Below are 15,238 nucleotides of genomic sequence, written 5' to 3' on the forward strand. Positions count from 1 at the left end.
CTATCTTTTCTTATTATCACTGCACTTGATCTTCTGTTCAAAGCTACACTGTTCAAAGGTTATGAAAAAAAAACCTACATTCTACATGCTCACAGACTTGATTCAGAAGATCAGATTAACAAAATAAGGAATGAGAGCCTGAGACTGTGTATTGATTTAAATGTGATTGACATAGTAGCAATTGACCAGATACATACATCTTTTCCAACTTGGCAGCTCCAGATGTGGAAGGTTTTTCCAAGCAGAATGACCATTAATTGCAAGCTTAAACCCTATTTATTAACAGCATCCCTGAGTTCTCACAACACATTGAGCCAAAACTGAATAAAACTCATATAACGCAGTGGTGGGTTTCACTTACCTTTGCTACTGGTTTGCTCGCGCACGCATCACTTCGCATGCGCAGAAGCTTCTGTGCATGCACAGAGCAAATTTGATGATGCCTGGGTGAGTGGGCGGAGCCTCCCACTGCTGCTGCTACGGGTTTGCCCAAATTGGATCAAACTGGTAGCAACCCACTACTGATATAATAGGCTTAAAATGAACTGTATACCAATCATCAGAATTTCTCAAATTTATTTTTGCATCCCTCTGACTGTCTGAATAGAACTATTACGGAAACAGTCTATCAAGCAACTACAGTTATATTAGATCATAAAACTTTTTTGGGGGGGAAGAAAATTCATCCAGAAACTCCAACAAAGGAATTTGAAATATCTGTTTTCTCAGGGTTCAATGTCGTTTCCAAGTTCTGGATCATTAACAGTATCTCCTAATATCTCCCCTATTAAACTTTTCCACACTGACATTGGAACTTATAAATTCTCAACTCCAGATCCATGGTATTCTTGTTTTATTTCTTAGGCTGAGTATATTTATCACTTATGTATGATTCCTATTTAACAATACTTGCAAATGTTTGCAAAAGCAGACATCAAACAAAGGCCACCAGAAAAATCAGTGGAAGGGTCGCCAAACTCAGCAACTCTTAAGTCTTGTGGACTTCAACTCCCAGAATTCCCCAGCTAGACATGATGGCCAAGGAATTATGGGAGTTGAAGTTCACAAGTCTTAAAGTTGCTGAGTTTGGAGACCTCTGACTGAGTCAGACCACTTGATTTCTGAAATCTTGTTTCAAAATCCTAGAAGTCTTGTGTAATATCAGAAAGAAGAAATGCATCAGAGCACCCAGGAGTTCTCTGTGAACTGAGTGAAGCAATATTTTCAGTGAAATTGATTGCTGGAGATTTACATAGAAGAGGCACACCCAGGAATGCTGCTGGCTGCAGTGGGAGTTACCCTTCCTCCATTACCTAGCTCTCCTCCTCCTCCATGTGATGTTTTTAGTCACACCCACCTCCAGACCTGAACTTTTGGTAGCGCCTGATTCCACTCAGAAGACACTTGCTCTAATTTCAACGTTTCCCCTCTGCCCTGCTCCCACAGATGAGGATGCCTTTATCCCCCTATCACCAACTAAAGCGAAGCTTGCCTTTAAACAGATCAGATCTGACTTTCTAATGTGGACAAGCAAGTGGAATCTAAGAAGAGCCGAGCGTTTCTGCCAAGATACTGTTTTCCTCCGGTTCCATACAGGTGAGTTGGGCAGCTCGTTGAACACGTGGACAGCTACGGGGAGAAAAAATACCCTCGCTTTTCTTTTTAACAGTCTGTTTTCCAAAACCATGTATAACTTCCTTTTTCTTCCTTGCCTGTTTGAATCTGGCTTTCTCCAGAAAAGTGGTTTTTAAACGGGGGGGGAGGGGTAATTATTAGGAGGGTAATTTGGGCATGTCCTGGGTGTAATAGAGCGATTTGTAATTGTAAGTTGAGGATCCTTTTTTCAACTGCCACTACTGAGACGCTTGTCTAAAATAATAGTCTTTTTTTCTTTTAGGGAATAGTGCCATTTAGACCAGGAAAAGAGGTAATTAGATCAAACAGTTTCTGCTCTAGAATTTATAGCAGGGAGAGAATTTTTATTCTTTTATACTTCCCTTTTTAGCTGCAGCTGGTTTAGTTCCAGTCAGACAGCTAAATACTTGGTGAAGTTTTATGCAGCAAAATAACGTTTGTATCAAGATCCAGTCAACTTAATATTTTAAAATGTTTTAGTAATAGAAATCACATCTATTCTTATTTTCATCCTCTTCCAGACTTCATAGGTAAATCCTGTTGCTTTTTAGGCAGCCATTTAACTGCTTAGTGATACTTCACCTTATCAAAAGAATGAATAACTCACTGGACTGTAGTTAATTCATTAAGAACAGTTTTCAAGTCCATTTATGTTATAGTTCATGAAAATGGAAAGCAGTCGGATCTTTGTGGAAAACTGAATTTGAAGGGCAATATATGATTTTTAGAACATGCATGAGAATCCAAATAACCTCTGGTGGAAAATTGTAAAGTAGCCATTTCTTTCTCTGGAATCACAGTACCTCCCCATTTGCCTTTTGTCCAAACTGCTTAATGATCAAGAAGCAGGAAATCGGTATCAGTTTCATTTCATTATTGTGTTGGGGCTATTTGTATTGCATTAAATACCCGCTTTATTTGAATGTGTACTTTATTTATAACGTAAGCAAACAGATGAATTTCACTGTATCTGTTGAGCAATAGTCTCTACCTTAAGTCTACCTACTGTTCTTTCTTCATATACATCACACTTTCTTTCCAAGTTCTATCAATATACACCTTAGTTTTTAAAGTATTAATTACAAGGTTACAAAGTTATCTGAAGGTGATAGTTTTCATACCTTAGGGCAGGGGTCTCCAACCTTGGTCCCTTTAAGACTTGTGGACTTCAACTCCCAGAGTTCCTCAGCCAGCTTTGCTGGCTGAGGGACTGTGGAAGTTGAAGTCCACAAGTCTTAAAGGGACCAAGGTTGGAGACCCTTGCCTTAGGGGAAGAGTCCTCAATCTTGTTGGGCTCTGGGTGACCACACTGAATGGGAATTTTGAGAACATGAAATAACCACTCCAACTGCTGCCATTTGGGCATGGTGGTAATAATGTAGTTTGGTGAGGTTGCTGCATATCACTGTTTCTCAAACTTGGCAGTTTTTACATATCTTATGAGGACTTCAATTCCCAGAATTCCCCAGCCAGTCGTATTGGCTGAGGAATTCTGGGAGTTGAAGTTCACAGAATTTAAAGTTGTTGCCAATATTGAAAAACACTTCTCTATATCATCCCCACTAACATCTGAGAATGCTCCCTTATTCCTTAAGCCTATTGTCGCTTTTTCTTTCTGGCAGATGTTCTAACCAAAGCTAATATTTCAATTTCCAATTCTATTTCTATAGTCTATGTAATACATTTTGGAGAAAAATGATGCTTAAAACGAATGCTTTGCAGGATTCTAATTTCCTATTTAATATATTGAAGAATGTTAAATAAAATGAAAAAGGTCATGGAATTTGATAGGCACCAGGGAAGAGTTGCTGGACCTAGTGATAGCACTGGTTATCACAGTGAAAACAAAAGTGATAGGAGATTTTTAAGATTTATAGCAACTGTTTGCAACTTTGCCAGATTTCAGAAAAGTAGAAGGCCAAGGCAAAAAATAAATATGATTTAATTTACTATTATTATTCTTTGCACACAATCCACCAGACACTTATTACTGATTTTGGTACCTTTGACTATTAGACAATTGAATTTTCCTCAAGGATCTTGGATAGTTAATGATATCACAATATATGTGTTGTTCTAAGTAATACATCTTTCTATAATTGATGAATTGAGGCTCATTTGTCCCTGCTATGCTTTTCGGGGAATAATAATGATGCCACCAACAATAATTGTGTAATTTAAATTGAAGTTAATGATTCTTTTGCTACATCTTGAAAGACACACAAGCCCATTATGGCACAGGGTAGCCTGCAGGTAGTGCTCAATTTACAACCATTCATTTATTGGCCATTCAATGTTAACGATTGAAAAAAGTGACTTACAACTATTGCAGCATTGCAGCACAGTCACGTGATCAAAATTTGGATGCTTGGCATTGGCCATGAAAGCCAACTGGGTAACCTTGGCCCAGTCATTCTCACTCAGCCCAACTCACCTCACAGGGTTGTTGTTGTTCTGAGAAAAATGGGAGGAGAAAGAAATATTAGATATGTTGGCCACCTTGAGTTATTCCTAAAACTAATAAAGGCAGGACATAAATAAATAAACTGGCATATATTTACAGCAGCCGCAGCACCCTGGGGTCATGTAATTGCCATTTGCAATATTCCCAGCTGGCTTCCTGCAAGCAAAGCCAATTGGAGAAATTGGGTTTGCTTAATGATCACGTGATCCACTTAACAAATGCAGCCATTCATTTAACCACAGGGGCAAAAAAGTTTGTAAAATTGGATGCAACTTGCTTACAATGGACTTAGTAAAGGAAATTCTGGTCCCAATTGTGGTCATAAATCGAGGATTACCTGTAGAAAATTTCTAAATAAATAACATTTAATGGTTTCACATTTGTCATTTGGTGGCAAGTTTTTAGAGGAGTTTTTATGTCTACGCACTGAAAAATGGTTGGGTCCCCCTCAGCACATTCCAAAACAATATGATAATATCTGAAGCACAGACAGTTTGAAAGGACTCTTAGCAATGTTTTTATATAATTGTAAGCTCTTTTAGCAAACAAAAAAAATTCTCTAGGACAGTGTAGTGTATCATGAAGAATTCTGGGGATTGTAATGCAACAACATCTGGAAGGCTACGTATCCTCATAAGAGGGAAGAGGCTAACTCTTTGAGATAAATCGTTGGGAATCATCTAAGCAGCAGAAATGTCAGGTGTTCTTCAGGTTTAATCCCATTGTGATTATTTTTTAGACTGTAATCCTATATACATTTGGTCAGAATTATATGGGGGCAGCACTATAGTTCCAAGGCTTTCATAAGGAAATATGCAGTTTGAAATTACTGCATTATCATCATGGTATTGCAAATAATTCTGTTGACTCAGATCATGCAGAGCTCAACAATCAGAAAACAGTGTGGGAGAGGCTCCAATTTCACTGAAAGTCATGTATGTAACCATCCATGGACAAAATGGCAAATTATTAACTTCCTTTATAAATAAGTGAGGTAAATTCCAAGAGGCTAAAGAACATCCTGGTTCAATTTCAATTAACAGGATTTTTTTTATGAACTCCAAAACAGGGCAATTTGTTCTGCTAATTATCCTTATTTAAGAATTCATGAGAGAGCCACTTTATTGTAGTGATTAAGGCATTAGGCTAGAAACTAGGAGACTATGAGTTCTAATTCTGTTTTAAGCACAAAGCTAGCTGAGTGATCTTGGGCCAGTCACTTTTTTTCAGCCCTAGAAAAGAGTCAATGGCAACCGCTTCTGAGAACCTTCCCAAGAAAACTTCAGGAATTTATATAAGGGCTCTCCAAGAATTGAACATGAAAAATTTAGGATTAATTGAAGGAATATAGGGAATATAATATCGAAGCCTCTTTGGTTGTGCAAAAAATACACTTTTTTCCCTTAAGACTTAGCAGAACATTATAGTAATTTTATTTAAAAATACAATTAAAAAGATAACGAATACAAACTAAAAAAGAAAAAAATAGGAAGTGTAGAAAAGAAAAAAATAGAATAAAAAAGAAAAAATAAGAATATAGTTTTAAAAGGAAAAGAAATATTGTATATAAAATGGCTTTGCCCTTTATCACTACAAGCATAAGCAGTGTTAGTAATTTATCACCTTCTCTTAAAATAGAACAAATGATCCCTTCTTCCCATATCCTAACTTTTATCTGTAACAAATCTCCAAAGCCTCATTGTTTAATCCTAGTTAGCAAAAATCTATTAATGGTTACCAGAGATAACAACACATCTATTTTTAGCCTTGTCAAAAGCCCACTTTATTTTCCTTCTTTTTACTTTTAATAATCTTAATCTTCAATCTCTTAAATAATGTTCTAGAATTTGATTCCATTTTTTCTTTATTTCTTCTCCCAACATTCCTCAAAGTTTTAACAAGTCTCCTTTGTAAATCCATTGTAGGAAAGCTATTCAGGTCACATTTGATTTGTTATTTGTAAATTCCCTTTAATTATTAAGACATCAGCTGGTTTTATTAGTATGTCCGCTGTTGCATCTTTTTCCATATCATTTTTGTAGCCTATCAATTTTAAATCTAGTTTTAGCTCAATCTCAGTCTTGCTCTGAGTAAAACCTGTTCCACTTTCATAACATCTTTTAAATGTAGTCTTATCTATAGAGGTAAACATTCTGAAAATTAACTTGTATCAATTGTCCAAAAATATGCTTCAGTATGTCCATTGTAAAAAATATTTTGCTCCGTTCAACTTTCAATGTCTCATCCTATCATGTTTTTAAAAAGAGAATTCAAAACAAAAACAAATTCAAAACAAAAGATTTTTCCATAGGAAACTTTCTTATAATTAATTCTAATTCTTATAATATTTTGATTAATTAGAATAAAAATCCATTTGGGCCCTTAGTCTATTTATAACTTTGTAAAACCAAAGTTATAATTACTGTTTAGTGGTTTATTCCTAAAGGAAAAAATAATAAGTTCTTAAACTTGTATTTAAATTTTCTTTTGCTAAGGATTGAAGGAGATGACAAGGTTGAGCCTGAGGGAGGAGTCAAATGTGTTATCAGTCTCAAATCCCTTTGAGCTCACAAGCGATCTAAGTCCAGCCCACCTTAAATTCCACTGACTCTTATCTGATTCTTATCTACTGCCAACTTGCTTTGACCATTAGTAGTCATATTCTTCTACACGGCTTTATCATACAATAAACCTATATATTCATTTGAACTGCCTGGACTCCTGATTTCCTGCGCTTGACAAAACTTTACCTGATGCTGTAAAACTTGTTGATCCAAAGGTTCCTAATAGCTGAAAAGCAGTTTACAAGCAATTAAGTATGCAAACACAGTGTCCTTTTTTGAAGGTGCTAATAAGTAAGGGCAAAAAAAAAAGGGGTGTGTGTGTTCCCTTATCTCCCAGAGCTCTAAACTTGCTGGACATCACTTTTTTTTTAGCCATAATGGTTTAGCATGGCTTACTGAAACTATCCATCAAGGTTTACAAATGCAGCAATTAGATCTATACAAGTTGATAAGCCAATCTCAAACAAGCTGTATTACCACTTCATGCTCTGTCCATAAAGTCCTTAGCTTAATTTGTTTCCCAGAGAATGCAAGAGTCAAGCTTCAAGCATTTTAGGTCACATGTGGTCTTCTGACCATACACTTGTTAATAAATAATACTAAAATATCTTTTGGGAGAAGTTGGCTTTAGCAAGAATCAAGCTCTTTGTGTGGCTGTCATTACAACATGGTTCTGCTGCTCCTATTTTGGTTCGATACAGAAGGAAATTTCAACAGGTGCAATTTTTCTAAAATCTGTATTATAACTCTGTTCTTAACAATAACATGAACACATTTACGTTAGGTTTTTTTTAAGTTGGTCAAATTGTTTCACAGTATGGGAGCACTGAGAAGCTTTGACATCTCAGTGTTTCCCATTTTCCAATTTAACCACTCTCCCTTTGAGTTTTCTTTAACTTGCAGTTTCTGGTTCTGGAAACTGGTTCTGGAGAATACCAAGGGGGGGGGGAGTGGAGGAAAGGGTGGCAAAAGGGACAAAGTGACAAAAAAAATAGTAGAATTGCATGTTCATCATGCAATTGCATGTTTATCACTGCAATCAATTGTTGCATGTTTATCAATTGCATGTTTATCAATTGCATGTTTATCACTGCCATCTTGACTCTTCTTCAATCCACTGCCCTAGAGGTATCCTTAGCTTGATCCTTGCTTCAGTTGCCTGAGAAGTATTTTGGTATTTTGAAATGATTCTATGGAGATTCTCAGTTATCCAGGTTATAGTTGTGTTTTTTCAAAAGGCAACTGGACTTTCTGGTTTTACTTTGAAGACGTTTCGCTTCTCATCCAAGAAGCTTCTTCAGTCATGTCAGTCATCCATGAGTTGGATGACTCAGAATCTCCATAGATATTCAGTTATGCATTCATCTCTGTATATTTAAAACTTTCCAGGGGACCTTTCATGATAAGGAGAGGTTGAGAGATTGCTTATATGTGCTCCTGACGGTTTCTCTTCATATAAACCCATAGAATAGCAGCTTTCTCAGGGTTAGAGCAGGGGTCTCTAATCTTGGTCCCTTTAAGACTTGTGGACTTCAACTTCCAGAGTCTGGGAGTTGAAGTCCACAAGTCTTAAAGGGACCAAGGTTGGAGACCCCTGGATTAGTGTATCAGAAGATGACAGGATTCACTATCTTGCTCACCATGGTGGAGTCGTTTAAAGGACATTAAGTTCACAATCCTCACTTTCTAATCACTTTTAGAAATTGCTAGTTAACTGCAGCACTTCTAAGCAGTTAGACACCTTTGGAACAAGTTTCAAAATGCCAGGTGAGTCATCCTGTATGAAAAAAAAATATTCATGATCTTAAGAAGTTAAAGAAGCTGAAATAGTAAAAAACCAAATATGGTCTTAGAAAATTATAAATGGACTAAGAGTGTAGCTGAATTTGGAATATTGAAACTTTTACAATAAGACTTTGGAATTATGTATAAAGAACAAACAGCTTCTTGTGGGAACTAGATTTGTTCTGGTTTTTGGAAAATATGGCAGTGATAAATAATTTCATGATTTAAAAATTGGATACTCTAGGAAACTAAATATTTAGATAATGGAGAAAAAAATGGAAACCTATAAAATGTGAAATGTCATAACACTGAAAATACTGAAGAAGACATTTCAAGAATGAAGTGAGAAATTAGTATGCACGATATCAACAAAGTCTATATCAATGTCTTATAGATTATGTTCAAAAGAAATTATAAGCATTGGACAAATTTTATTTGACAAGATAGGTATTAAAGGAAGAAAGCCAAGGGAATGTCTTAGAAAAGGATTCTTCATTGGATCTACAAAATAAATTGGCTGATTATTTTTTCCTTTTAAAATTTAAATGGGAAATACAAATGATAAACCAAGAGAGTGACTGGACTATTTTTTTCCTATTAAATTTACAAAAGAAGTTTGGTAAAACCTTGAAAAATGATGTGCAATGTGACAAAGAAGAAATGAAATCAAATCCTTCAACAATATTTGAATGAACTAAAAAGGAAGACTGTTAAAAGTAAAAGATAGGAAAGTAAAGTTGGTTTATTTGATCAAGTTTAAAACAGGGTTACTTCTGGCAATCCAAACCTGTAGGTAAATCCACTTCATTGGATTTGCCTATAGGTAAGACATGCAATAATTGTTTGTAACCTTAGAGAGGGTGAAAAATCACTATATTTGTATATACTTGTTGTGATAAAGTTAGAAGTCACTTCCTTATAGATTTCTTTCCTCATTCTTCATTGTATTTGTCAGAATATTTTTGTATATTTACATCTATTCTTTTTTCTTTGTTCTCCCTTTTTTTTCCTTGTAACATTTATCTTTTATTTTTATTCTTTTTTCTTTAAGTTTATTGTACTAAATTTTATTACAATCAAAATTCTTAATAATATTATATATCCATATCTCTGTATGTTAAAAACTGTCCCAGCCTAAAACTATACCTAAGTTACTAGCTTTTGAACATGCATTCCTAACAATTACCAGGTGATAATGTTAAGCATCAAGCTGATCACATTTCTTTTAGAAAAATAGCTACCGGTACCTGAGAAATTGCAATGCATTACAGTTCTATGGGAATGTTTTTTGTTATATAAAAGACAAGCACACAAAGAAAGTGCAACTATTGCTAATTATCTGTTTGTGGACCCATGCGATGTTTTTTAATCACCTGGAGGCTTCCTTCTTCATCCTGTTCTCTTTATGGAATGTTAGCAAATTAAAAAATAATAATAATTGCTCCCTTGTTAAGCAGCAACTTTTCTTCCAGTTGGGGGTGGGTGGGAATCCTGCTTTCCTCACCTCCACTAAGGTAGCAAGCAGGAAAAGATTGTTTTAGTCAGATTCATGCATAATGGGAACAAGGGCATGCTACATGAACTTCATGTGATCACTAGGAGTTTAAAATGTCTTGATGGCATATAATCAGCCAATTATATGTGTTTTTTTTTCCATCAGGTCCCATGTCCTGCATAGCCTTATTTTTTAAAAAAGATGGATTTAATTTTTAAAAGGTGAAATCTAGAATTGTTCAACTCAAATCCCTTTCTGTCTGCAGGACTGTTAATTGACACGATCTGTTTTTTTTACAAGCATTCCTTCAGGTCCCACTGAGGCTCTGAAAAATAAAGAACCCGTAACCACAATTCTTTTGTTCCCTTGAAAAACGGGGGGAGGAACTAAATTACAGGTAGTCCTCAACATATGACAATTAGGACTAGAATTTCAATTGCTAAAGCAAGGCAGTTATTAAGTAAATTGCACTTGATTTAGCTTTGATTTGACTTGATTTGAGCTTTGTGCTATGATTGTTAAGGAAATCTCTGCAGCTATTATGTGATTTGTGTGGTTGTTCAGCAGAGCTGGCTTCCCCCGTTGACTTTGCTTGTCAGTAACCAGCTGATCTCATGATGCTGTAACTATAAATACATTCTGGTTGCCATGTGCCCAAATTTTGATCACATGATCATGGGGATGCTGCAATGGTCGTAAGTGTGAGGATCAGTTGTAAGTCACTTTTTTCAATGCCTTTGTAACTTTGAATGGTTGCTAAATGAATAGTTGTAAGTCTATTTACCACTTAGTTGTAAGTCTGGGATGGTTGAAAGCAGTTGGCCTTTCAGTAAATAGGGGCTTTGCAGGAATCATGAACTGTATTATAAAGAAGTGTTGACCAAAAGAAAGCAGCAAATCAAGAGAGACAGAAAACTCTTTGCTTCCACCTAGTCGTTGCCTTTATTTTAACATCCCAAAGAATTTCTCAACTTTAGCAACTTAACATTGTTTATTTTATTTATGTTGTCGAATACATATTAAATAATATATATAAGCATGAATTGAATACGTAAAATGAATACAATAAAAGGGAACATTAGGACAGGGACGGTAGGCATGCTGGTGCTCTTATACACGCCCCTTACGGACCTCTTAGGAGTAGGATGAGGTCAACAGTAGACATTGTGGCTTCCAATTCCCAGAATTCTCTGGACAGCAGAATTCTGGGAGTTGAAGTTCAGACATCTTAAAAGTTGCTGAGGTTGAGAAAAACTAACAGATCATCTAAGTGGTCTTTCCAAAATTTCCTAAGTACTCCAGGCCCAAAACTTTGCCAACTCTTCAATGTTCTGTGGATGATTTGTTTTTGACTCAGGTCTGAACTGATCCTTGCACTGGCCACTTTATTGATTAGGCCAAAGGTTACTTTTACCCCTCCATTCTAGCTAAACTGAGGGCTGGGAGTTTTTATCAGTGTGTACATACTGATGGGGAGTGCTATATATTAGCAGCCTTTTAATTTAGTCCTTTGGCGACTATCTCCTGTTCTCTCTCCAGGATCTACCATGTGGAGCTTTTTATGTCTTCTTTTCCTGTTCAAAATTCTAGTCCCTAGTTTTGCTGCCTCCCTCCATAGACAACCTGACAAGGAACAGATTGAAGAAGGTAAAAGAAACTTGGGAATGGGGGATTTGTTATCCAAATTTAGTGGCAGATTTATGGAGAAGGATGCTTGCATGCTCTGCATATAGAATATTAGAAGATGTTAAGACTAAGCAATAGAGCACAAGAGCAATATTTTGGACTCAGAGACAAAATGTTTTGTTTTGTTTTGTTTTTTAAGCCCATGGGGACATTCAGCTAACTCCTACTTACAAATCCAAATGTCTCTTTTCCCAGGATTGTGTGATAGCTATAGAAGGTGGCCATACAGCAGGGGTGAAATGCTACCTTTTTGCTCCGGGCCAACCAGTAGCAATAAAAACTACTAGTTTGCCTGAACCGGTATTTTTAAAAAAGCTACTGGTTCAGGTGAACCAGTATTTCTGACAATCAGCTGTGCAGCGGGGTTTAGCTTTGCTAGAAAGCAGGAAACCCTACTTTCTAGCAAAGCTAAATCGCAGCACAGCTGATCCCTTCTCACTGTTCTACTTACCTCCCCAAGCCTCCTTTTGGTGTATACTGCACATGTGCTCGCACACAGCACGCACCAAAAGGAGCTTTGGGAAGGTAAGTAGAACAGTGGGGGTGGGATCAGCTGTGCAGTGGGATTTAGCTTTGCTAAATCAGCTGTGGCGTGCGATTTAATTTCTCTAGAAAGCAGGAAATCCTGCTTTCTAGACAAACTAAATCGCACGCCACAGCTGATTCCCCCCCCCCCGCTTCTACTTACCTTCCCAACCATCCTTTGGCGCATACTGCACATGCACGCGTGCACGTAACATGCATTTGGTGCGTACTGAGCATACGCACGCAGTGCATGTTTGGTGCCAGGGCGTGTTGGGCAAACCGGTTTGGATTTCACCACTGCCATGCAGTGTTAGGAAAAGACAGAGGTGCTTAATAGCATGGACATCTCAAAGCACCTTTTTCCCTGAAATTCACATCCTGACTACATAAATGCCAGTTAATTTCCTCTAGTCTCCTTTAATATACTTTAGATTTTGCAGCTGACTGCAGCACAGTCAGCTTTCTACTTTAACTTCCAAGCATTCCCAAGTAATAAACCAACATCCATTTTCTTAGATGCAAATGCTCCTGAAAACTAGGGGTCATGAATGGTAGAATGAATGTCCTCTAAAAGAGCCTTCACTAAACCAATTTTATTAAAAGACATTTAGATATGGCTGCTCTTTTTAAAAAAAATATGGTATTAAAGATTATAAAAAGGGAGGAAGGAAGGGAGGAAAACTGCTGTTCCTGAATGTTGAAGCAAAATAGCAATCCTGTGAAGTCATTTACCTAAAGAGATCATTGTTCAGTTTCCCGGTGATGATTTCTTTAGTTGCTCAAAGTTGCCCAATATTCCTGGGTCCCAATCCAGTATTCTAAAGAGAATGGTGTGCAATTTGCAAACTAAAATTGCCTGCATCCCTTGACACCTAGCACATGGAGTTATGAGTTTGGTCCTAATTTCTAATCTCTAAGAGATTGATTCAGGGTTTATTCAAGAGTAAATAGGTAAAGGTTTCTCTCGTGCTAGTAGTTGCCGACTCTAGGGGGCGGTGCTCATTTCCATTTCAAAGCTGTCCGAAGACGTCTTCGTGGTCATGTGGCCGGCATAACTCAACACCAAAGGCGCACGGAACGCTGTTACCTTCCCACCAAGGTGGTTCCTATTTTTTCTACTTGCATTTTTACGTGCTTTCGAAACTGCTAGGTTGGCAGAAGCTGGGACAAGTAACAGGAGCTCACCCTGTTACACAGCAGCACTAGGGATTTGAACCGCTGAGCTGCCGACCTTTCGATCGACAAGCTCAAACATCCTAGCCCCTGAGCCACCGCGTCCCTTTAACAAGAGTAGGTTGCCCTAATCTACAATAGGTTGTCAAAAAGGGGAGGAAGTTAGGAAACTAGGGAAGGGAAGAAAGAAGATGGATTTCTTCATTTTTAAATCTGGATGGCTTCGACCTGCTTGTCATAGCAACTCAAGGTTGCCTGAACTGGGAAGACCATTTAAAGACCATCCCCTCCCATACTTTCCCATACATCTTCTACCTAGGCCAGGGGTGTCCAAACGTGGCAACTTTAAGACTTTTGGACTTCAACTCCCAGAATTCCTCAGCCAGCTTTGCCAAGACACATACTTTGGTCATTTCCTCCTCAATTGCTACATAAATGCCTTTCTGATTGGACCCTCAGAGCCACAACAGAGAAACTGAGGCAGTCTCATCCCTGGATGTTTAAACATCTTTGTGAAGCAGTGCATTTTGGCAAAAGGAAGTGGGCAGAACATGGATCAGGAAGGCATCAGTTTTCAGTCTGTTACCTGGCTTGTCCTACAAACTCACTGTTCTATTTTATGTAATAATGCATAATTATTACATAAAATCCTCCCTAAATGAGGTAATTTGGGCCAGAATTCCTATCACTAAGTATGGCAGTTATAAAGCATGGCATCATATGATTTTGCCATTTAGCAATGGTAGTTCCAGCAATTCTAGTTATTGAAGTTAAATGAATATGATAAAAGTTGTTAAGCTTTTAAGGGCCTCACATGACTGCAACTTCTGACTTCCTACCAGCTTCCAGGAAATGAGCAGAGAATGTCACAAATTATGATCACATGCCCATCGAGGTGCTGTGACGGCCATAACTTCGAAGACTGGTGATAACTACCACTCAGCACTGTTGCAATCTCAAACGGTCACTGAATGAATGATTATTAAACAAGGATCACCTGTACTTGCTGTCATGTCGTGATTGCCTTGTTTAGTGATTGCTTGCAGCTACAATGGTGGTAGAAAAAGTAACTTTACAAACAATCTTCACATTTAGAATCTTTGCAGATCTGTAAAACAAAGGAAAGTTGAAGTAAGATTGTAAGCACAGTCGCAGTTTCATTCAGCCCTGCTTCACATAACTGTTGTGTTGCTAGTCGCAGTTGCAGTTGCTAAACAAAGACTACCTAGAGAGCCAGCCTAACTATTCTCATAGGTTATCCTGAAGGATGTGTCTCTCACAGAAAAAAAAGTTTATTAATCTTTGCTCCAGTGGTGAAATCCAATTTTTTTTACTACCGATTCTGTGGGCATGGCTTAGTGACATGGTGTGGCTTGGTGGGCGTGGTTTGGTGGATGTGGCAGAAGAAGGATACTGCAAAATCTCCATCCCACCCCACTCCAGAGGAATGATACTGCAAAATCTCCATTCCCACCCCACTCCAGGGGAAGGATACTGTAAAATCTCCATTCCCACCCCACTCCTGGGGGAAGGATATTTCAAAATCTCCATTCCCACCCCACTTTGGAGCCAGCCAGAGGTGGTATTTGCCAGTTCTCCAAACCACTCAAAATTCCCGCTACCGATTCTCTGAACTGCTCAAAATTTCCACTACTGGTTCTCTAGAACCTGTCAGAACCTGTTGGATTTCACCCCTGCTTTGCTCCATTTTGTATATCTGGTCTCTTCTGCTTTAAACATGCAATGTAGCTAAAACCAGCAAGAGGCTGCACTCAATAACTGCCACAGTGCAAGCTGTCTGCACTTCTCCTCATAATGCTAATGATCCATCCATTTCACAAATAACCAACAATTAGTGCTTCTCTGAGTCTTGCAGAACCACATTCCATTAGCGGCAGAGAATGCGGAGTG

General features: G+C 37.7%; 1 protein-coding gene across 1 annotated transcript in view; it reads left to right on the forward strand.

Moving 5' to 3' along the window:
* Nucleotides 1–1,358: 1,358 nt before the first annotated feature.
* PRRG2 (proline rich and Gla domain 2) overlaps nucleotides 1,359–15,238 on the forward strand; it is a 33,096-nt gene continuing 19,216 nt past the window's right edge. The window contains exons 1-2 of the mRNA XM_058182070.1: nucleotides 1,359–1,596; nucleotides 11,534–11,590. Coding sequence (XP_058038053.1) covers nucleotides 1,521–1,596; nucleotides 11,534–11,590 — 133 coding nt within the window. The 5' untranslated portion in view covers nucleotides 1,359–1,520. The remainder of the gene's footprint in view (nucleotides 1,597–11,533; nucleotides 11,591–15,238) is intronic.

Source organism: Ahaetulla prasina, chromosome 4 (genome assembly GCF_028640845.1).
Source record: "Ahaetulla prasina isolate Xishuangbanna chromosome 4, ASM2864084v1, whole genome shotgun sequence".
Taxonomy (NCBI): domain Eukaryota; kingdom Metazoa; phylum Chordata; class Lepidosauria; order Squamata; family Colubridae; genus Ahaetulla; species Ahaetulla prasina.